The sequence below is a fragment of the Suricata suricatta genome, chromosome 9, assembly GCF_006229205.1.
Source record: "Suricata suricatta isolate VVHF042 chromosome 9, meerkat_22Aug2017_6uvM2_HiC, whole genome shotgun sequence".
Lineage (NCBI taxonomy): Eukaryota > Metazoa > Chordata > Mammalia > Carnivora > Herpestidae > Suricata > Suricata suricatta.
In genome coordinates, this window is record NC_043708.1 from 117,323,303 (window position 1) to 117,347,591 (window position 24,289).

At 34.7% G+C, this 24,289-nt stretch overlaps 1 protein-coding gene and 1 pseudogene across 3 annotated transcripts in view; one reads left to right on the top strand and one right to left on the bottom strand.

Annotated features, from left to right (window-relative positions):
* UBE3A (ubiquitin protein ligase E3A) overlaps positions 1–24,289 on the top strand; it is a 96,550-nt gene that overhangs the window by 42,411 nt on the left and 29,850 nt on the right. For all 3 annotated transcript variants that reach the window (XM_029950625.1, XM_029950626.1, XM_029950627.1), the window contains 2 exons: positions 13,767–14,074; positions 21,430–22,676. In XM_029950625.1, coding sequence (XP_029806485.1) covers positions 13,767–14,074; positions 21,430–22,676 — 1,555 coding nt within the window. The remainder of the gene's footprint in view (positions 1–13,766; positions 14,075–21,429; positions 22,677–24,289) is intronic.
* LOC115303045 lies at positions 16,523–16,645 on the bottom strand (annotated as a pseudogene).

The following is a 24,289-nucleotide window of genomic DNA, read 5'->3' on the forward strand; positions in this document are numbered from 1 at the left end:
ATCTTCTGTAATTTTTTTGCAAGATGGAATATGTGTGCATTTTTATGAGGAGAAAGTCATTCACCTTTATTAGATTACTTCCCTGCTGACTAAAATCAGAATTCTCTATTTCTTAATAATGTCTCATAATCTGGCTTCTCCCTGCCGCTTCATATTTTTGAGTCCTGTTTTGAACTTTATTTGTTGAACTTGTAATTGTCATAAGATGTTCTCAGGCCCTTGTGCCTTTACTCATTCTTTTCATACCTGAAACATTCCTTGTATTTTGTTGTGTCATCATCTCCTAGTCATCCTTTGTGGCTTATCTTGGCTAAGTTGTCTTTCTTTATATTACCATAAATCCGTATTTCCTATGATATTTAAGTCATCCAGCTTTCATCTCTTTTAAGCAGTAAATTTCTTGAACAATGAGCCAATATAAAAATAGCTAGAGAACTTGGAATACTTCTGGATTCTCAGGCAGAGTTTAAAGTATGCTGAAGGAGACATTTGGAAGTCATCAGTTATTGCCTTGAAAAAGATGAAACTGTTCAAAGAGAAATTTAAAAGAAAGTGGACTGTGGGGAGTGTAAACATTTCTAGCTTTGGAAGGGAAGTCCCTGAAGAACAGCCAGAGAGAAGGGAGGAAATCAGGAAATGTGTCCTGAGCGCCCACAATAAATTTCCAGGTCTGCATTTCTCAGCAAGGTTAAAACAAAATAAGGAGTGAAAAGTGATGACTATCAAGAATAGTTTCAGTATCACTAGATACAGAAGTTAGGTTATTGGTGCAGTAAGCCTTGACCTTTTCGTTTCCCACACAGTTATTCTTGTTCTCCACTGATGTTTCTGGACTGTTGTTATTCTCTCAGCATAAAAATACTTGCTCCTTTGAAGCTGTGCATTCTGGCTGTCATTTTTATGGCTATGTCTGTCTTCATTGTTAGTCACTTCTCAGTCTTTGAAGAACTCATACTCCTCCACTACCCCAGATCCTTGGACATCTTTGTGTAGCTTAATTTGTAACTCCTAGTGTCTCAATTCCCCAACCATTTTTTGTTAAATAATCTTCACCTCTGTTTTGCTGCTCCTTTCCATCTTCGTGGGCATGCTAATGTTTATTGTTTAATGTTAATTAAAACACCCACCTCAGGTTGTAGTCTCTGTATGCTTTCTTACTTGCTTTCTCTCCTGTTTTTATGTCCTTGAGAGGTGTCCTGTGGCCCCTCTACTGTCTTCTAGTCTCAACATTCTGGTTCTTCTACTTCTGATGTGGAATGTTCAGTCAGATCCAAGAGACTGAATAATCATTATATATGTTGCCTTTTCACTCTGTTGATTATTTCCTTTGCTCTGCAGAAGTTCACTGTAGTCTCATTTGTCTATTTTTGCTTTTGTTTTATGTAGTTTTGGTTGTGCTTTTGGTATTACATTGCCCAATCCAGGGTCATGAAGCTATGTTTATTTGAGTAGTTTTACAGTGTCAGGTTTTATGCTTAGGTTTTTATTTTTTAATTTTTTTTAATGTTTTGAGAGAGAAAGAGTCTGTGTGTGTGTGTGTGTGTGTGTGTGTGTGTGTGTCTGTCTGTCTGTGCGGGCATGCACATATGTGTGCATGAGCAGGGAAAGGTCAGAAAGAGTGGAGGATGGAAAATCTGAAGTGAGCTGTGTGGTGAGATCAGAGAGCTTGGTGCAGGGATCAAACCATGAGATTATGACTGGACCCCAAGTCGAATGCTCAACTGATTGAGCCATCCAGGTGCCCCTATTTGTTTTGATGTTTATTTATTTATTTTGAGAGAGAGAAAGAGGGAGAGAAGGAATGAATGTGAGCAGGAGAGGGTCAGAAAGAGGGAAAAAAAGAGAATCCCAAGCAGGCTCTGCCCTGTAAGCACAGAGCTCCATATGGGGTTCGATCACATGAACTGTGAGATCACAATCCAAGCCAAAAAGAAGAGTTGGACACTCAGCCAGCCAGGCCCCGTATATTTAGTTCTTTAGTCCATTTTGGTTAACTTTTTTTTTTAATGTAGTGTAAGATATAAGGATCCAACCTCATTTCTTTTGCATTTGGATATCCAGTTTTCCCAGCACTATTTGTGGAAGAGACTCTTGTTCCCCCATTGCATAACCTTGGCACCTATGCCAAAGTTTATTTGATCATATATGTGAGTTTATTTTTGGGTTCTCTGATGTGTTTCATTGGTCCATGTCCTGTTTTAATGCCAGTACCATACTGTTTTGGTTTCTCTAGCTTTGTAAGATGTTTTAAGTCAGAAAATATGAGACTGGCTTTGTTTTTCTTTCTCAAGATTGTTTTTGTTTGGGTTTTATTGAGATTCCATATGAATTTTAGATTTTTTAAAATTAAAACATGCCATTGGGATTTCAGTAGGGATTGAATTGAATATGTAGATTGTTTTGGGTCGAATGGGCATTTTAACAGTATTAAGTCTTACCATGAACACAGCATTAAGTCTTACCATGAACACAGCATTTTTACATTTGTGTCTTTAGTTTCTTTCAGCAGTATTTCATAGTTTTGATTGTACAATAGTCTCTCTTTATCCATGCTTTCCCTTTTAGTGTTTTCAGATACCCATGGTCAACTGCAGTCTGAGAGCAGCAGATGATTCTTCAGTATTGTTAGAATTTGGTCAGTAGTAGTCTAACACTGCATCACAATGCCTCTATGATTCACCTTATTTCATTTCATAACATAGGCATTTTATTATCTCACATCATTAAGAAGGTTGAGTACAGTACAGTAAGATATTTTGAGAGAGACCACATTCACATAATTTTTATTGTAATATATTATAATTGTATTTCATTATTAGTTATTGCTACTCTTAACTGTGCTTAATTTATAAATTAAACTTTATCAAAAATATCAGTAGGAAAAAGTATCATCTATAGGTTTTGATACAGTGGTTTCAGACATCCATTGGAGTTCTTGGAATGTATGCCCCACGAATAAGGGGAGACTTATATAAGTCTTCTACTTCCTTGGTTAAGTTTCTTAGTAAAATATTTTATTCTCTTTGATGCTCTTATAAATGGGAATATTTTTTAATTTCCTTTTGCTCACTGTTTAAAGAGATATAACAGGATTTTGCATCCTGCAATTTTACTAAGTTTATTAGTTCTAATAGTTTTTTTACAGGGTCTAAATTTAGGGTTTTCTACACATAAGATCATGTCATCTGCAAACAGAGATAATTTTGTTTTTTCCTTTCCAATTTGGATGCCTGATTGCTCTGGCTGAGATTTCTAGTACAGTTTTGAAAAGAAATGGTAAGAGTGGGCATCCATGCCTTGTTACTTATTTTAGAAGGAAAGCTTTCGGCTTTTATTATTAGGTAATAATAATCTTAGCTCTGGGCTTTTCATATATGTCTTTTTTTGTTGTTGTTGAAGTAATTTCCTTCTTTGTCTAGTTTGTTGAGTGTTTTTATTATGAAAAGATCTTGATTTTTGTCAAATCATTTTTCAGTCAGTTGAGGTGATCATGTTATTTTTGTAATTTTGGTAATTCATCGTATTGGATTGATTGATTTTCATATGTTGAAACATCCTTACTTTCTAGGAATAAATTTAACTTGGTGATGATATAACTCCTTTAATGTATTGTTGAATTCTACTTGCCTAGTAGTTTATTGAGGATTTTTGCATCAATAATCATCAAAGATATTTGTCTGTATTTTTCTCTTCTTGTCTTATTTTGGCATCAGGGTAATGGCCTCAGGGGATGAGTTTGAAAGTTCTTTTCAGGTTTTTGGAGGAGTTAGAGAAGGATTCTTATTTTTCTCTTTTTTTAATCATTGGTAGAATTCTCCATTGAAACTATCTTGTCCTGGTTTTTCTTCTTTGGGGGGTTTTGTATTACTGATTCAACTTATAAGTTGCTTCAGATTTTTTATTTCTTCATGATTGTGTTCTGTTAGGTTATGTTTCTAGAAATATATTCATTTATTCTAGGTTTTCCAGTTTTTTGGCATATTTTGTTGACAGCAGTCTCTTAGGATTTTTATTCTTATGGCATCCTTTCTAATGTGTCTTTTTTCATTTCAGTTTTTTGAGAATTTTTTCTAGGTCTAATTAATGATTTGTGGATATTCTTACTAGTCTCCAAAAACCAATATTAAATTGTTGAAGTTTTATTTTTCTATCTCTGTTTCATTTAATTTTTCTATAATCTTATTATTCCCTCCTTTGACAAACTTTGAGTTAGTTTTTCTAATTTCTTGAAGTCTTAGGTTGTTGATTTGTAGTCTTTGGTTTTTAACATAGGCATTTACTACTGTGAACCTCCCTTTCCATACTGCTTTTGTGGCATTCCATACAATTTGATACGTTGTATTTTATTGTCATTTGTCTCCAGATAATTTCTACTTTCCCTTCTGATTTCTTCTTTTGACATGTTTGTTTTTCAGGACTATGTGGTTTGATTTTCACAAATTTTGTAGATATTCAGGTTTTTCTTCTGCTTTTGATATCTAGCTTTATTACACTGTAGTCAGGAAAAATACTTGGTGTGATTTCAGTCTTCTTAAATTTGTTAAAACTTATTTTATGGTATAGCATGTGGTCTCCTGTGGAAAATGTCTCATGTACAACTGAGAAAATGTGTATTCTGTTGGTGGGTGTAAAGTCATGTGTGTGTCTTTAGTCCATTTGGTCTAATGTTCACGTCCTCTGTTTCCTACTCGATTTTCTTCCCCATTATTGAAAGTGAGATATGGAAATACCCCATTATTACTATGTTACTATTTCTTTTCCTCTTTAGTTGTTTGTCATTGTTTAGTATATCTGGGTGCTCTTCTGTTAGATATGTATATTCATAATATATATTTCTGGTGAATTAACCCTTTTATTATATAATGTGTCAGTTGCTTTTTTTCTATATATATGTGTGTATATATATATAGCCATTCATATATAATTTTCTTTTCTTTTTTGGTTATTATTCACATAGATGTCTCTTTCCATCCTTTCACTTTTAGTCTGTGTATATCCTTCTATTTAATGTGAGTCTCTTGTAAGTAACATATAGCTGTGTCTTGTCTTTTTTTTTTTTTTTTTAAATCCATTCAGCCACTCTGTGTCTTTTGATTGGGGAGTTTAATCCATATACCTTTAAAGTAATTACTGATAGGGAAGACTTAATATCACCATTTTTATGTTTTTCTTGTATGTCTTGTATTTATTTTTTTCCTTTTTCTCTGTGAGGTCTTCCTTTGTGTTTCATTGATACGTTTTGCAGTAACATGCTTTGATTCCTGTCTCATTTTCTTTTGTGTATCTTCTCTAGGTATTTTCTTTCTAGTTACCATGGGAATTACATAAGACATCTTATAGTTGTAATTTATTTAAAACTGATGGCAATTTCAATTGCATACAAAAAAATCTGCTTTTTTCTGTCTTTCCCTCATTTTCTTTCTGAAGATACAAATTACATCTTATGTTTTGTATCAATATATATTTATAGTTTTTAAAAATGTTTTCATCTTTCATATCTACCTGATTGATTTAATCACCACCATTACAGTATTACAGGATTCTGTATTTGTTTATATATTTACCTTTACCAGTTTTATATTTTTACATGATTTTGTATTTACCGCCCCTTCCCACCCTTCCCCCCAAGTTGAAGAACATCCTTTTGCATTTTTTGTAAGGCAGGTGTAGTAGCGATGAACTGTCAGCTTTTGTTTATCCATGGAGGTCTTTATTCTTCAGTTAGAAAGTCAGTTTTGCCAGATACAGTATTTTTGGTTGGCACTTATTTTTTTCAGCACTTTGAATATATTATTCCACTTCTTTCTGGTCTTTGTGAGAGATTTCTGCTGAGAAACATGCTGATAGTCTTATGGTAGCTGCTTTTCTACATGACTAGTCATTTTCCTTTTGCTGCTTTCCAAATTCTGTCTCTTGACTTCTGACTGTGATTATAGTGTGTTTTAGTATCAACCTCTTTGGGTTCATTGTAGTTGGAGTCCTTCAGAACCTCTTAAAGTTAGATATCCATTTCCTTCCTTACATTTGGGAAGTATTTGGCCACTACTTTTTCAAATAAGCTGCCACATTCTTTGTTTTCATGGGATTCCCCTAATTGCATATATTAGTAGGGTTAGTAGTGTCCTGTAAGTGTCTTGGGCTTTTATCACTTTTCATCATTTTTAAAATTTTCCTCTGACTCAGGAATTTAAAATGGCCTGCTTTTGAGATTGTTTTCTTTCTTTTTTTTAAGTCTGCTGTTAAATGCCTCTCGTGAATTTTCAATTGTTTTTGTATTCTTTTTATTTCTAGAATTTTTGATTAGTTCTTTTTATGTTTTTTGTGATGAATTCTTTTTCGTTGTTAATGCATGGGGATTTCATCTAGTTGTCTCCTCTTCTCTTGTAGCAAATTGAGTTTCCATAAGACAGTTATGTTGCATTTTTGTCAGGTAATTCATAGATCTCTGCTTCTTTAAGGTCATTTCTAGAGGTTGGTTTTATTCTTTTAATTGGAATTGGACTGATTTTCTGATTTGGGTGGGATGGTATTTTGTAGTTTATAATGTGCCTTTTTAATTTTTTGTATAGATTTTTGCCTCTGATAAAAACAACCACCTCTTCCAGTCTCTTTGAATTGGCTTGATAGAGGGGAAGACCTTCATTAGAGATTCTTGGTATTTCTCATATCTTTTATTGTGGTGTATTATTTTTGTACTTGTAATTTCCCAATTAAAGATTTTGTTGGTTTCTTTTTCAAGAGCGTCAAGTACTCTAGTAAGCTAGTGTTTTCTGTAGCCTCTAGGCATCCAGTATATGCTGGTTCCGTCAGTGTTCCCAAGTCTGGCCAACAAAAACTAGTCCCTTCAACAACTCCTTTCACCCCAAAAAACAGGAATGTTGGACATAATTCCAAGGGGTGAAGCTGCATGTTGAGCTTTTCATCATGAGTATGAACTGTGCCATCTTAGGGAAGCACAGTTGAAATTAAATAGTTTTTCTTAAACATTTCTGGCTCTTTTTGGCTTTGAGCTTGCTTGGGGTACTACAGCTTTCTAGCTGGTTTCTGTCTCGTAAGGGGTTTTTGGACCATGTACGTATATAAGTTAATATTTCTGTGAGGAAATTAAGTTCTGGAGCTTCTTTTTCCTCCATCTTGCTGACATCTCTCCTGGTTGGCTTTGATTTTTGTTCAGATAAATTTAGTACTTCTCCAATTCATTTGGCTGGAGGAAAATACCAGAAAATTCATTTGTCACCTATACAGAGCTAACTTTGATATATAGTAAATAATCCTTAGTGTAATTTCAAAGGTCTATGTAAGAAAGAAACTCTCCTTGTTTCTCAACAGTATAAAAACTATTATTTCTAATAGCTCTGAGGTTTAGTCTACTCCCTGAACCCCTAAAAGAGATGATTTTGTAAGAGTGATCCAAATATTTATCATTATTATTATAGTTGTTTTTGTTTTATTAAGTACTGGATTGATTCAAAACTAGCTTTAACGTCAGAAAACATGGTATTAGTGCCATTGATAACATGTTGGTTTTTCTATTTTGGCCACTGATGGCTGAAATCATTTCCTCTGACAGTTGACCACTCAGAAGTTATAGTATGTGTGGTAACAGTATTTTCCCCCAGTGTTTTATTTTGACACTTACAAACATGCAGCAAAGTTGAAAGTGTTTTGCAGTTAACACAATATGCCTACCATCTAGATTTTACTATTAATACTTACCTTGTATTATCACATATCCATCCTTTTGTCCATCATTCCATCTTTATTTTTTCATTTCAAAGTTAATTGCTGACCTCAGTGCTCTTCCCTAAGGATGAAACTAATTTTTAAAAGATTTCTGTCAAGTTTTCTAGAGTAACTCTGGCCCTGTACATGTAGTTTATTCCATAGGACATTTATTTGCAGAACTGTCTCACTGAGCCAAGGAACTAAAATAAGTAAATAGAAAGTGTTATCTGTTTTATGTATTTATTTTATTTATTTATTTACTTATTATTTTTGAGAGAGAGACACTGAATGCAAGCACAGGAGGGGCAGAAAGGGTGGGGGGGAAGACCCAGAATCTGAAACAGGCTTCAGACTCTGAGCTGTCAGCAGAGAGCCTGAGGCAGGGTTTGAACCCACAGTCCATGAGATCATAACCTGAGCCAGAATTGGACTCTTAACTGACTGAGCCACCTAGGTGCCCCAGTGTTGTGTGTTTTAAATGCATATTTTGAGTTGTCTGCTTTGAGAGCTTTCTCATCACATCTCACTTGGCACTCCTCCATTATTGACTCAATAAGAAAAGTCCATGAGATGTGAAGAAAATATAAACTATAGAAAGTGAGCCATATTTCTTAACTTTTTGAGAAACTCCTGTACTGTTTTCCAGAGTGCCTGTACAAATTTGTATTCCCACCAGCAGTGCAAGAGGGTTCCCTCTTCTTTACATCCTCACCAACACCTTTTGTTTCTTGTGTTGTTGATTTTAGCCATTTTGACACATGTGAGGTAATGCCACATTGTAGTTTTGATTTATGTTTCCCTGATGATGAGTAATGTTGAGCATCTTCTCCTGTGTCTGGGCCACCTGGATATCTTCCTTAGGAAAATATCTATTCATGTCTTCTGTTTTTTAAATTGGATTGTTGGGTTTTTGAGTATTTTATGTTTTTTTATATATTTTGGATGCTAACCCATTATCAGATATGCCATTTGGAAATACCTTCTCCCATTCGGTAGGTTGCCTTTTAGTTTTGTTGATTGTTTTCTTCGCCATAACAGAAGCTGTTATTCTGATGTAGTCCAAATAGTTTGTTTTTGTTTCCCTTACCTCAGGAGATAGATCTAGAAAGAAGTTGCTGTGGCCATTGTGAAAGAGGTTACTGTGTGTTCTTCTATAGAATTTTTATAGTTTCAGTTGCACTACTAAGTATTTAACCAGAGAAAATGCAAAAATGCTAACTCCAAGGGATCCATGGCACTTTGGTGTTTGTAGCAGCATTATCTACAAAGGCAAAATTATGGAAACTTTAGCCCAGGTAACCCAACAACTGATGAATGGATAAAGAAGATATGGTATATATACACAATGAAATATTACTCAGCCATAAAAAAGAATGAAATCTTGCCATTTGCAGCAACACTGATGGAGCTAGAGAGTATTATGCAAAGTGAAACAAATCAGCCAGAGAAAGACAAAATACCGTATTATTTCAAAATACCGTAGAATTTAAGAAACAAAATAAACAAACGTGGTAGGGAGGAGGACACATTGGAAGAGAGAAAAACCAAGAAACAGACAATTATAGAGAACAAACTGATGGTTACCAGAGGAGTGGTGGGGACTTACAAGTGCACATGTGATAAGCATTAGGCGTTGTATAGTAGTGTTACATTGTACACTTGAAACTAATGGATTTAAATAAAAACTTAAAAAAGAAATAAGCCATAGCTCCTTTACTTGTAGTTTTGATTATGAGTGGCAGATGAGGTGTCACTAATAGTGATCCAGTTAGGGAAGGGTCTCTTCATTTCTTTCCTTTTTGCTGTCTCTTTTTCTTTTCTTTTCTTTTCTTTTTTCCTCTTCTCCTTCCTTTTTCTTTCTCCTTTTCTTTAATCATAGTTGGAGAAAAGTGCACATTTTGCTGCATTGATTTGTTGAGGGGAAGAGTGAGGTGACCATGTGATTAGATGGAAATGTCACTGGAGAGCAAGGAACACAGACTCTAAATTAAGAGTTGGGAAATTTTTTCTGTAAAGGGCCAGGTGGTATTTATTTTAGGATTTAACAAGCTGTACAATCTCTTTTAAAATTACTCTGCTATTGCAGGCAAAAACAGTCATAGACAATATATAAATTATTGAGCTTGGTTATGTTTTAATAAGACTTTATGGGGTTTTTTGTTCATTTGTTTTTGTGGCAGGCTAGATTTGGCCCACAAGCTGTGATTTGATGATTCCTACTGTATAGGGATTAACCTTGAACAAGTTATTTATAAAAGTAACATCATTAATGTACACATTGCCAACATAGAAGCCTTTTTTAATGCTCTAGATTAGATGGGGATACAGAATTAGAGATAATTTAGGATGTCATTGGTGTGAGAAAAGAAGAAAAATGCTTAATATGGTTGATTCCACTGATAACATGAAGGTTCTGGGATAGCCTCTTTTCAGTCCTTTTTCAGCTGTGTAGCTGCTATTTTCTGTGTCTTGAGCAGAGAAGCAGAGTGAATAGAGAAGCCTACGTTCCCCTCTCTGGTATTAAATCTCCCCTTACTGGTATTAAAACCCCAGGTTTTTGAGTCAAGCCTGGGTTCAGATCTCTTATCAGATGTATGACTTGTGATGTAACTGCTCTGAGCATCAGCAGAATGATGGTTTATCTAGCCAATTCCTAGGCTTATGAAGATCTTAGTAAGAGTCATAACAGTAATAGCTAACACGTGGTGCTTACTATATCCCAGGCAGTGTTCTAACTATATGTGTGTATATATATATATATATATATATATATATATATATTCATTTAATTCCCTCACAACCATGGTAATTGTATACCATCATTTTAATGATGAGGAATCTGAGACACAGAAATGTTAAGTAACTCATTCAAGGCCACATAGTTAATAAGTGGTAGAGCCAATATATGAACTTGGGCAGTCTGGCTTAGTGCAAGCTCTTAACTGCTAGGGTTTACTGCCTTCTAAAGTAAGAACATCTGTAGCACATAGGTTCTCAAGAAATTATAGCTGTATTAACTTTCTACAGAATGTTTTGGTAACTCTTCAAAAAACTTAGTGTACTTGTGAGATAGCATAAATATGAGATGCAAATTTTGACTTTTCAGGTTTTTTTGCTTTTTTCAATTACATATTATTTTGGGGATTTTTTTTTTCCTGTAAAAGAGTCGTTAGTATTAGTATTAAGAATTGTTTTGAAATGAATCACTTTCTGTGAAGCAGTCTAGTGGAAAAGAGCCAGAAGACCCCTGACTCCTGTTTTTGTCCTGATTCTGTATTTTCCTTTGTGTGATCTTGGGTACATAATTTTACTCTTTCAGTTCTATCTCTTTTAGCTGTCAACTGAAGATAGTCCTCAAAGTAATGGGATTCAAATGAGATAACCTATGTCAAAGTGCCTAACAGTGTGTCTTAGTATGTTATCAGACTCTCATCAAATACTAATACCTTGCACCTACCTATTATGTAGAATAACCTAAACCTTAGAACTGAAAGGAATTGTAAGATGGGAGAACTGAGACCCAGAGAACTACTCATTCAGGACTGTATAGGTAATTAGAGGCAAAAGGAGTTGTCACTTAATGTACGTCTTCTAATTTCTCACTCTTCCCGTAATTTTACTGTTCATACTCCTTTGTGCGTTACATGTAGATTTTTCTTAGGAAAAAACTGACACTCCTATTAAGAAAAATAACTAGATTGTTTGGTACTTTGAATTTTGATAATTAATCATTAAAAATCATAGGGACAGTTTAGTAAATCTTAAGGCTCTTTAAGTCATGTATATGAAGTTATACATTTCCTCATTTGTATTTATTTTTAATATACAAGTAGCGTGTTTATTATAGAAAAATTGGAATCAAAATATGGAAGAATTAAAAAAATCCATTCATTCAACATCGGTTAGAGAAAATTACTATTAACACATTGAAATAAAAGTGGCTTCATCTTAAACTTACAACTTTGTAACTGACTTTGTCAACTAGTGATAAATGAGGAAGACTATCCCTTCCCAAATTCAGATCTTGGTAACTTCATTTATTCCATGTGAATTGTTATCAGTTCATTTAAGTAATCCCATGTTATATAAATGGGCATGTCATTTTTTCCAAATTTCATAGATACTGTATTTTGCATAATTGTCCATTTAATTTCACTGATTTTTTTTTTATTTTTAAGACTTTTGATATGTGTTCATACTTTTCCTCCATAATAAAAATACATACTTATCTACATTTTCACTAGGGAAAGCTACTGTATTTGGGAGATGATGGTATAAATCTTCTAGAACCTATATTTGTCTTTCTTTACATGTCACTTTAGTATTTTGAATAACGTCGTATCTCGAATAATCTTTAAATTTCAAAAGTTGGATTGTTTGTAGCTACATATAAAATAAGTAATGCTCATGAAATTTTTAAGTGTGTTTTTTAGGTTTTTTTTCCCTCTGTATGCATGAATTTGCATGGCACATTTAAAAGATAGATGCATCAGAATGAATGTTTTTGAGTTACAGTTAACCCTTGAACAACATGTTTGAGCTGTGTCCATTTACATGAGGGCTTTTTTTAAAATATAAAACTTACATATTGATAAATCTGGTACAGTACTGTAAATACATTGTCTTATGATTTCTTAATATTTTTTCTCTAGCTTACATTAATATGAGTATATAATGCATATATGAAATATGTGGTCTTTATATTATTGGTAAGGTTTCTGGTCAATAGTAGGCTATTTGTAGTTAAGTTATGAGAGCATCTAAAATTATTTGCAGGTTTTCAACTGTGAGATGAGAAGTGTTTGTACCCCTCATGCCTACATTGTTCAGGGGTTAATTGTGCTAATCTTTGCCACTTGATTTAGAAACAAAGTCCTACTTTTGAGACAGAATTGGACTTAATTTGTATGTCCCTTATCTACTGCTCATTTACCTTCCTGTTCAGTTTCTCATGATTAACAAGATGTATCTCACAATTAACAAGATGTGAACTCTACTGCCTTTTGCCATTTACCCTTACATGTTAGTAAGGTAATTAATTGTAGGAACATTTTTAGAGTTAGGTAAATTTATTTTTTATGGTTTTGATTACTTGTAGTTTTTATTCCTGTGTAAGTGAATTTGAGACCAAAAAGAATAGCTATGAATTCTGTTTCCTTGGATCTAGACCACTTTCCTTAAATTACCATAATCTCACATCACCAAAGTAGAAGCAGAGATCTTAGAATTGAATAAACCATAGAGACAGATAATTGTAGTCCAGCTTCTTGCTTGATGAAATAATCTCATCCTCAGTATCTTTGGAAGCTCTACTGAAACAGCCAATGAGGAAGGTTAATCTACATACTTTAAATTCACAAGTAAATGATACATAAGATTTTGCCCTAAGGGAACTTAAAATATTCCAGGTTCTTATGACATGGGATTAATGGGCAAGTTTAAGAACATATTTTCAGTTCAAGATTGTATGCTCAGTATCATTTTCTTACAGTATAACATTTATAGGTTATTTTTAAATCCCTGATATGGTAGATAATTGGAGAAGAAAACCTTTTTTGTTCCAAATAGAAGTTGTTAACTATAAATCAAGTATTTACAAACTATTAAAATAGTAGTTATATAAAGGAAATTTGGATTGATACTTTTAACTAGACTCTTATTTTCATGTCAGTTTCTTAAAGTGATAAAATACTAAAACTCTTCACCATAAACCTTCTGATTTTCATCTGTTGTGCTAGTTTAAGCACATATACCATCAACTAAACTTTCACCCCCTTTTTTTAAGCAAAAGAAAAACATATTCTGTTAAAACAATGATTTTGATAAATATTGCCATTCTTTATCATAGTATCTTAGCATTTATCTAGTTAAAAGTTTCATTTATATAAATAGTGGATCTCTTTTATACACCTCATCTTAGTATGCCAGTATTTTACATTAGTGCTTGACTAACTTGCCTCGCCTTTTGATCTGTTGAGCTTTTTACATGAGAGCTGTACTAATCTTAATCACTGTGCTTATTGTTTGAATGTTTGCTACAGGAAGCGAGCAGCTGCAAAGCATCTAATAGAACGCTACTACCACCAGTTAACTGAGGGTTGTGGAAATGAGGCCTGCACGAATGAGTTTTGTGCTTCCTGTCCAACTTTTCTTCGTATGGATAACAATGCAGCAGCTATTAAAGCCCTCGAGCTTTATAAGATTAATGCAAAACTCTGTGATCCTCATCCCTCCAAGAAAGGAGCAAGCTCAGCGTACCTTGAAAACTCGAAAGGTGCCCCTAACAACTCCTGCTCTGACATAAAAATGAACAAGAAGGAAGGACAAGGAGCAAGAGATGATTTTAGAGGTAAGATGTTCTATTTTTAATTGAGAACCTTTGACTGAAAAAGCAGATTGGAGATTTAAATAATTTGTGAGGTTCCTGTTTTGTCTAATTGTGTGACATTAAGACATATTAGTATAGTGGTATTTATTTACCACGGAATGTACTTATTTATTGTGGCAAAGGACTAATAACTGAACCAATTATTTAACTATATTTTACAGTTCTTTTTTTTTAATGTTTTATTTATTTTTGAGACAGAGATAGAGCATGAGCAGGGAGGGGCAGAGAGAGAGGGTGACACAGAATCGGAAGCAGGTTCCAGGCTCTGAGCTGTCAGCACAGAGCCCAATGCGGGGCTCGAACCCACGACCATGAGATCATGACCTGAGCCGAGGTCAGAGGCTTAACTGACTGAGCCACCCAGGCGCTCCCATTTTACAGTTCTAATGGTCTCTAATTAGAAGCAGATTAAATTCCAAAAGTTTCTTTTTTTTAATAGATTGATTGGAACTTTTGAACATTTTGTGCTAGGAAAAATGTATTAAATGGTAATCTCCTAAACTAGGCTACAGAATCTAATGAAATTATCAAATAGCTGGACTGAATATGTAGAATGAATTGTAGAAACTAAGCACTAAGAGGTGAAAGAAGCAGAAAGAATTGGTGGCAGTCTTTTCAAATTCTGAGGGCAAAGTAAAATTTTGTAGCTGTTACTTGAGAAATAATTGAATTTTTCTTCCTAATATTCTTCCCATATCCTTCTCAGCTTCCTCTAGGCATTTGGTAAACTCATGCTGCCAAGAATCATCATCTATCTATTAATGGCAGTCTTCCTCTATTAATGGCAGTCCTCCTCCAAGCCTTTGTTTTCTAAATGATCCTATATTCCAAAATTGTTTAAAGAAAAATTTTTTTAATCTTCAAATCCAAGCTTTCTTTTCCTCAGTGAAGGAAATCAATGTTAGTAACAAAGTAGTTGAATTTCTGAATAACAGAGGGCACACAAATACCGGCCAGAGGTATTTTAAAAAAGGAAGCTTTTTGTTTAAGACATGTAAGTTGGAGAATACCTCGACAATTTTCAGTAACATGATTTGAATGCAAGTTTAATTGGTGATATGGAATTGTATTATATCTTTTATTCTAATTTCATCGTTAGCTAATTTCATAACTGTATACAACTTATTGCTCCTAAATGCATGGTTCCGTTACATGAATTAGCTCACACAGTGTGAATAATTAGGTGAATGTTGTCAGTATGTACAATGGGGAAGTTACATTGACTCCGTTATACTCATTTCCCCATTAAGTGTGCACCACAGAGTAATAGTTACTTTTTTTTTTTTTTTTTTTTTAACATTTTACTAATTTTTGAGAAACAGAGACAGTGTGATCAGAGGAAGGTCAGAGAGAGAGGGGGAGACACAGAATCCGAAGTGGGCTCCAAGCTCTGAGCTGTCAGCACAGAGCCTGATGCGGGCCTCAAACCCACGAACTATGAGATCATGACCTGAGCCGAAGTTGGACACTTAACCAACTGAGCCACCCAGGTGCCCCAGAGTAACAGTTACTAAATGCACAATGTACTGGTACAGTTGAATACAGCTGGCTATGGAGATTATAGTACCCAGTAGATGGACACATCTTTTTGGCTATGTGCCTCATTGTAGGTGCTTATTGAATATTTATCCCCAATCTTTGTTTCCCGTTTTTGCTCAAGTCTATGTAATTTATCAGTTCCTTGTACTTTCTTCCAGTATGTTACTCACTGTACTCCTCCCCCCATTTTTCTGCAACTTTCTATATTTCCTATAATATTTTTTCTACTAGGAATTACTAATGCATTAACTACACTAGCACTTTTACAAAGTTCTATACATATTTAATAGTTTGCCCCAAACTGTTTTTGCATAAAAATGTTAAGTATAAAATTTTACAGAATAACTGTGTTTTCAGAACACACATATATTATAAAATATACAGGAATACCCTTGTGAGAATGTTCCTTCATTTAACATTTTCTTAGTAGAAAATCTTTTTATTGACAAACATTGTGAATGCTTATATCTCTAATTACAGTGTTTTTTTTTAACTAATTTGTCTGAAAAACAATTTATTTAAATTTTTTTTTAATTTTTTTAATTGTTTACTTTTGAGAGAGAGAGAGAGAGAGAGTGCAAGCAGAGGAGGGGTGGAGAGAGAGGGAAACAGAGTATCCGGAATAGGCTCCAGGCTCTGAGCTGTCAGTACAGAGCCCGACGAGGAACCCGAACCCAGGGACCACAAGATTATGACCTGAGCTGAAAAGTCAGATGCTTAACCGAATGAGCCACCTAGCTGCCCCCTCAGTTCAGTATTTTAAACAAAACTCTAGGGAAAAGTATTTTTATGTTTTATATAGAATTAGAAGAATTTCAGAATCACTTGAAGGTGTTCTGAACAGCATGTCAACAAAAAGGTGTGTGGGTCTAGAATGTTGCTGTCCATTAAGATAGTTCATGTTACTGCACGCAAAGCAACTCTTTGTTAATAAGTTTATGATTTGATGAATAGATACTACACTTGATCTTAGCCAAAAGGCCGAGAAACGATATGATTTGATGAATGGGAAGCAAGTTTTTATATCCTAACAAGACAGTTACTTAAAACAGGTATTTATTCTGTTTTGGTTACATTTTAGGAAATTAGATAGGGGTTTTGTGTTGTCTTATAAGAAGGTGTTATAATATGTTTTCCAGTGAAAATAATGGGAAATAAGCTTTTCCGGAAGAGATTACTGATGTTAAGCAGAATCCCCCACTATCTGAAAATAGAGCATTCTCATGAAACCTTTTGTGAACCAAAATGGCATATAATAAACGAAGAAGTGCTTATCATTAATTTCTATATAAAAAATTTTGAGGTTCTCTTACCCAAAAAATGACCGTAGACTTTTCTGATACCTTAGGACATGTCTTGCTAATGGATGCACAAAATGAGATAAACACAGATGCTCACAGACACAATTCAAAACTAGGGCAGCTTAAGGCTGAGATGCTGAATGTAGTTCCAGGAGAAGGAGCTTGGCAATGCTACTCTTACTGCTCAGATTATATGCTGCATCTATAGGGGCATCTGGGTGGCTCAGTCAGCTAAGCGTCTGGCTTCAGCTCAGTTCATGATCTCATGGTTCGTGGGTTCGGGCCCTGCATTGGGCTTTGTGCTGGCGGCTAGCTCAGAGCCTGGACCTTGTTTCAGATTCTGTGTCTCCCTCTCTCTCTCCGACCCTCCCCTGCTCTCGCTGTCTCTCTCTCTTTCTCTCTCTCTCTCAAAAATAAATTAAAAACAAAAAACCTACTTTATATGCTGCATCTATAATGGCAAGCTGTTAAACAAACACTAAACTCTCTTTGCTTTTTAATTTTCTTAGTATAAATGAAATAGCCTAATGGAGACTTTGGAAAAGCAGTCCTCTATATCCTGGAACAAACCTGAGGATTAACTCATAAAGAGTTAAAACTTATAAAGGAAACTATAGGTGTTTTAGGGTATCTACTAATAAATATTAGGAGATTTTTGTACGCACAATGTGAGTTAATCATGGCTTCCCCTATTTATCAGGAAATTTAACCGTCAGAAGTTCACCAGTGGACTTCCACTTAGGTAATTGGCAAACTTGTGTCAAATGCTATTCTCCAGGTACAAATGAGGATTGGAATACTAAGTGTTTAGTTTTTATAGTTTGTTATGACAGCATGTCTGAGAAGACCACAGTTTCAGCAGATCATCTTTTAGATACAGAATGATTAATTTGGAGTTAGAAAAAAAATCTCAGTAGATAATTTAAGTTGACATACTCATGTAAACCAAACTAGTATGTAACTCGGGACACAAAACTCTTGGGGTACAGTCCAACATTGACAGACATCTTTATATCAGTTGAGAATGACGTACACTAGCTGGTCATTAATGGTTCCATATCGTTTTAGTAATTGGTTAGTCTTACCTGTCTACAACATTTGAGTACTTTAAATAATACCAGACGTGATAGTCATTATGGATCACAAAAACACACATTTAAACACATAGATAGCATGAAGCTTTCAGGCTTTTGAATTATCTTTACCCAGAGAGTTCATTCCTCCTGTAGCCTTTACAACAGGTCATATAGTTGATTTTTTAAAGTGAAATTTGGTTATCTAATGTTTCAAGGATATTTCCACTTCTTTTATTAAGGAAGTTGTTTGTAGCATCAGAATATTTTTATTTCTTTATTTCTTTTTTTTATAACTTTTTAAATGTTTTTTATTTATTTTTGAGAGACAGAAAGAGACAGTGTGAGCAGGGGAGGGTCAGAAGGAGGAAGGGAGATACAGAATCTGAAGCAGGCTCCAGACTCTGAGCTGGCTGTCAGCACAGAGCCCAACACAGGGCTTGAACCCACAAACCGTGAGATCATGACCTGAGCTGAAGCCGGATGCTAAACGACTGAGCCACCCTGGCACCCTTATTTCCTTATTTTCATTTGAAATACAGTCACTTGTGTTCTTATTTGACTTTTAAAAAACAATTTATTGTTGTCCCCATTTAACCTGATATTCATGCAAGTCGTAAGAGAACAAATAATGTTGTCAAGGTAGATTTCTCAGCTTTGGTAAGGTTAAATTTTGTGATTTTTTTTAGCTTATAAATGAGAAAATGAAGGGTGGGCTTTTTGCTTTTGTTTTTGATAGTAGATCATGAGAGTTGAGTACATTTGTAGCCAAGCGAATTTTTATTTTAAAATGTTTTCTTTTCCTATTTTAAATTGAAATTCATGGTAAGTATCATATTCTGTTATTTGATGTGTTGAATCTGCGAGTTGTCAATTGCATGATATTCCCAACCATTGAGATTTACTACTCTTTGAGTTGGATGGAATGTTTTACATGGTTTCCTCTTCAATCATTGTACTCAATGCTTTCTCTGAAAAAGTCAAGCATTATGAAAGCTCAGCTTAAACTGCATAAAATAAATTAACATTTGGGTCGAAGATGTTTTAGAAAACAGCATATTGGGGTGCCTGGGTGGCTCAGTTGGTTAAGTGTCTGGCTTCGGCTCAGGTCATGATCTCATGGTTCGTGGGTTCGAGCCCCACGTCAGGCTCTGTGCTGACAGCTAGCTCAGAGCCTGGAGCCTGCTTCGGATTCTGTGTCTCCCTGTCTCTCTGACCCTCCCCTGCTCGTGCTGTCTCTCTCTGTCTCTGAAAAATAAATAAAAAACATTTAAAAAACGTTAAAAAAAGAACAGCATATTAATATTCTTTTTTGTGTGTTTGAGTAAGCAAAGCATAAGAGAGGCAACACACAAGGAGTTTTTCTTTGTTCTAATGTGTTTCATCCATTGGGGTTCCCGTTTAATTAAGTTTATGCATTCCATAACCTCCAAACTTAATTCTTCATTCCTTTCAAGGGGATATATATATATAGATTTAAATTTTCTTGGTGAAGAAAGTGAGAGCCATATGTTTATCTGGTTCTTGTCTGAAAGAGAGTGATGGCGGCCGTGATCGTGTAGTGGTTAGTACTCTGCGATGTGAAAGAGAGTAATGGCAAATATAAAAATATTCGAAAAGGTGATAATGGAGGTCTAAGTTACTATATAGTGATAGATGTGAGAGGAAGTAAGATGCATGCCAGCAAATGCTACAGACTCTCACCACTGCAGTAGTCCCTGTCTCCAGGGATTTTTATCTCCAGATTCCTTGAATGTTTTCTTCTCTTTGTTTCTTCTCTGATTTCATTAGACGTTCAACATGTTAACATTATTGTAACTCTGAAAATGTGTAATAAATTGATATTTAGTTTGGCTTTTCATTGCCTCCTGTCATTTTTGACTCTTATAGGGTTATTTCTTAATGGGGGAGAATGGATATAATAGAAAAACATACTAAAACTCCCTTGTATTTAAATACTACAGACTGCAAAAACAATGGTAATTAAGTGCAAAAACATCTTATCTTATAAAATTTGTATATGTATAAGAAAAGTACCAGGAAATATTAAGCTTTTAATTTAGAGGGACAGTCACTACTGGTGTTTTAAAGACTCTGAAGGCAAGATGGAAAAGGGTCAAAAGCTTTTTTCTGTATAGGTAAGGATCAACTAGACTGCAATATTAAGTAGATACCAAAAAGAGCACTAGCTTATTAACAAAGTGGAAATTTATTTCTGACTCATCTGTGACAGCCGTGATATTCTAGGTTGGCAAAGTTCTTGACGCAGTCATTGAGAAATGCAGCTGTAGTGACATTGTTATCTTTTTTTTTTTAATTTTTTAATGTTTTTTATTTATTTTTGATACAGAGAGAGACAGAGCCTGAGAGGGGGAGGGGCAGAGAGAGGAGACACAGAACCGGAAGCAGGCTCCAGGCTCTGAGCTAGCTGTCAGCACAGAGCTTGACGCGGGGCTCGAACCCACGAACGTGGGATCTGACCTGAGCCGAAGTCGGAGGCTTAACCGACTGAGCCACCCAGGCGCTCCGACATTGTAATCTTTAACACATGGCTTCCAGAGCGTTCTATGAGCATCACCCGATTAGCCAGAAAGAAAAGCCTTGGCCTGAAAGTAACAATCTCAAAAACCTGGGAAAGCTAAGATATGTGCTCCAAATCTCTCCAGAAAGAAAGAGAATATTTTGGTGACTACATACTAGTCTTTTCTCTTGTCGGCTCATAAATTACCTTCTCACCAAATTACCATGACTTTTTCCTGTTACTCTGTACGGTTTGATCCAACCTGATTCTTGGATGCAGACGGAAATGTTTGCCAGCTTCAGGTCTTATGATTAATGGTGTATTAATTTTTTTCATTCACCCACAGCATAACCACCCTGGAAAAAATGAAGACTCCAAAAGAACCAGTTTGATTTTGAGATATACAGAAGTAAAACAAGGGCTGTTTATTTAAGAGGATGCTGAAGGAACCTTTCTTGGCTTCTCAGTCTGTTGAGAACAAAGTAGTGAAATAAGAAACCTCTCAGAAGAACGGTGTTTCTTCTCTAAAGTGAGGTTGTAAGAAGTGTGATGAATCAAATCAGCACATGATAGCTTGGTTCACATATTTACAAATTAAAGCTGCAGTCTACTGTGACTGCAAACAGTCGAAAGAGTTTGAACTCATTAAATGCTATGTATTCATGAAAATGTAAAAGAATGGGTGAGGTTGTTGCTATTGGTTCATTGAAAGAAATAAGTAAATATATTTTGTTGAATCTAAAGATTAGATCCATTTTATAAGAGCTGTACATCATAAATGGTATTGAGTACAAAATGTTTGGCTGTCTTTTCACTAAAACTTAAGACAAAATAAACATACTTAAAAAATAAATATTCTCCTTTTTTCTCTTAATTTTCTAGATGTGACTTACCTAACAGAAGAGACGGTGTATGAAATTCTTGAATTATGTAGAGAGAGAGAGGATTATTCCCCTTTAATCCGTGTTATTGGAAGAGTTTTTTCTAGTGCTGAGGCATTGGTACAGAGCTTTCGGAAAGTCAAACAACATACCAAGGAAGAACTGAAATCTCTTCAAGGAAAGGATGAAGACAAAGATGAGGATGAAAAGGAAAAAGCTGCATGCTCTGCTGCTGCTATGGAAGAAGATTCAGAAGCATCTTCTTCAAGGATAAGTGATAGTTCACAAGGAGATAACAACTTCCAAAAATTAGGTCCTGATGATGTGTCTGTGGATATTGAGGCCATTAGAAGGGTCTACACCAGATTACTCTCTAATGAAAAAATAGAAACTGCTTTTCTCAATGCACTTGTATATTTGTCACCTAACGTGGAATGTGACTTGACATACCACAATGTATACTCTCGAGATCCTAATTATCTGAATTTATTCATTATTGTAATGGAGAATAGAAATCTCCACAGTCCTGAATATCTGGAAATGGCTTTGCCATTATTTTGCAAAGCAATGAGTAAGCTACCCCTTGCAGCCCAAGGAAAATTGGTTAGATTGTGGTCTAAATACAGTGCAGACCAGATTCGCAGAATGATGGAAACATTTCAACAACTTATTACTTACAAAGTCATAAGCAATGAATTTAATAGTCGCAATCTAGTGAATGATGATGATGCTATTGTTGCTGCTTCAAAGTGCTTGAAAATGGTTTACTATGCAAATGTAGTAGGTGGGGAAGTAGACACAAATCATAATGAAGAAGATGATGAAGAACCCATCCCTGAGTCCAGTGAATTGACACTTCAGGAGCTTTTGGGAGAGGAAAGAAGAAACAAGAAAGGTCCTCGAGTGGACCCACTGGAAACTGAACTTGGTGTTAAAACTCTGGACTGTCGAAAACCACTTATCCCTTTTGAAGAGTTTATTAATGAACCACTGAATGATGTTCTAGAAATGGATAAAGATTATACTTTTTTCAAAGTAGAAACAGAGAACAAATTCTCTTTCATGACATGTCCCTTTATATTGAATGCTGTCACAAAGAATTTGGGATTATATTATGACAATAGAATTCGCATGTACAGTGAAAGAAGAATCACTGTTCTCTACAGCTTAGTTCAAGGACAGCAGTTGAATCCATATTTGAGACTCAAAGTCAGACGTGACCATATCATAGATGATGCACTTGTCCGGGTAAGTTGTGGTAATGCTTAAAAATTAGTACTAGAATACATAACGAATGCTGGGGAGATTGTAATACATTTCAATGATTTCATTTTATAAGTGACTATTCGAAAAAATGTGTTATATGGTTTAGGAACACATGGACATTTTGTATTATAAATGTAAATATATACTTTTGTTGTTCCTATCCAAATTTATAAATGTGTTCCACAAACTATTGGTTGTCTTAAATAATGGTCACTCTTTAAAAAAGAATAGATTTTCTAAATATGGTCAACTAACCTCAAAGGTTTTTTTCTCTATTCAGAAAACGAGTGGATGTTGGGAAAAGACTAGAACACAGGAACAAAGGAAATGTAGAGATACTCAAAGTGGGAAGAGTGGCACAGTAAAATCATACCATAGAATAATAAGTAGTATCCAAAAGTTCCATGCCCTAAAATTTAGAGTTCGGTTTTTGTAAAATTGAAGTGATCTAGACACTTTAGTGTGTGTTGCTAGTAAGAGTTCCTGTGGGTCACTCATAATGCCCCTGTATGGCACTGCCTGATTGTGGTATTTTTAACCACTTAAATATCCATATGAACTACTCTGGGTCTTGGAGTTTGTTGAAATTTCTGGGAAAACAGCAGTTATTCCAGGAATCTTGAAGTTAATGGTGTCCTTTATCATCAACCCAATCCAGGGAGATTGAGCTAGGAGAATATTAGGAACACAAGTACCCACCTTCTAACTTCTTGTATTTCCAGATTGATTGCCTTTTGTTCATTCCTTTTCTCAGCAGAAAATAAGAATTTTAGTCCCCCCATTTAAGAATGCAGGCCTGTTTAGAAGACAAAAATGAATAGCCAGTTGTGTACTAAAATTTACATTTGCTAGGGTGCTTTATTGCAGGGTTTTTTTGTATTCAAAATATTAGATACACCTATCATTACTAGTTCTTCTTGACCACTTCAAGTAAGATTTGATGTCAGCTAAAATTAAGATGGAGTTAACTTTATATATTAGTAAAAGGTAAATAGCTAGGAAATAGTGGTATTTATTTAAAATATATTTTGGTTTTAGAATGGATTTGTCTAAATCTGAATATTCATAAAACTAAACCAGTGGAAAAAGTTGTTTGGCAACTCAGAAACTTAAAAGTTTCAGAGATTTTTGTGCCTGTTTCGTTATCTGGTTTTTAAAAACATCAAATATTTTTCTAGTGTTGAAGAAAGGTTCTACATTATTTAAGCAACTCAAGCAGTTTTTCAGCAGAGGCAGAAAGGCATTAATTATTTGGAGTAATTATTATCATTGCTTGCTTTCTGATGCTCTTTTTATTTTAACTCCTACAGTTTTGAGCTACATAAATAATTAATGCACTTAATAATGTGTCATGCAGTCAGCAACTTAAATAGTTAAGCAGAAGCAGAATGGTAGCGTATCATATGAACGTGATTGATGGTTTGTGAAAAGTACTATGAGGTCTATGAATTTTGATTGTTAGAGCAGAACTGCAAATCCCAAAACAATATATTTTATGTTTGACTTCTTGGGTTAGGATTCTTACATCTATTTCCATCAAAAGCTGTGTCTGGCTTTTGAAAAGCAGTGAAATCACTCTGTGTAAGATTCAATCC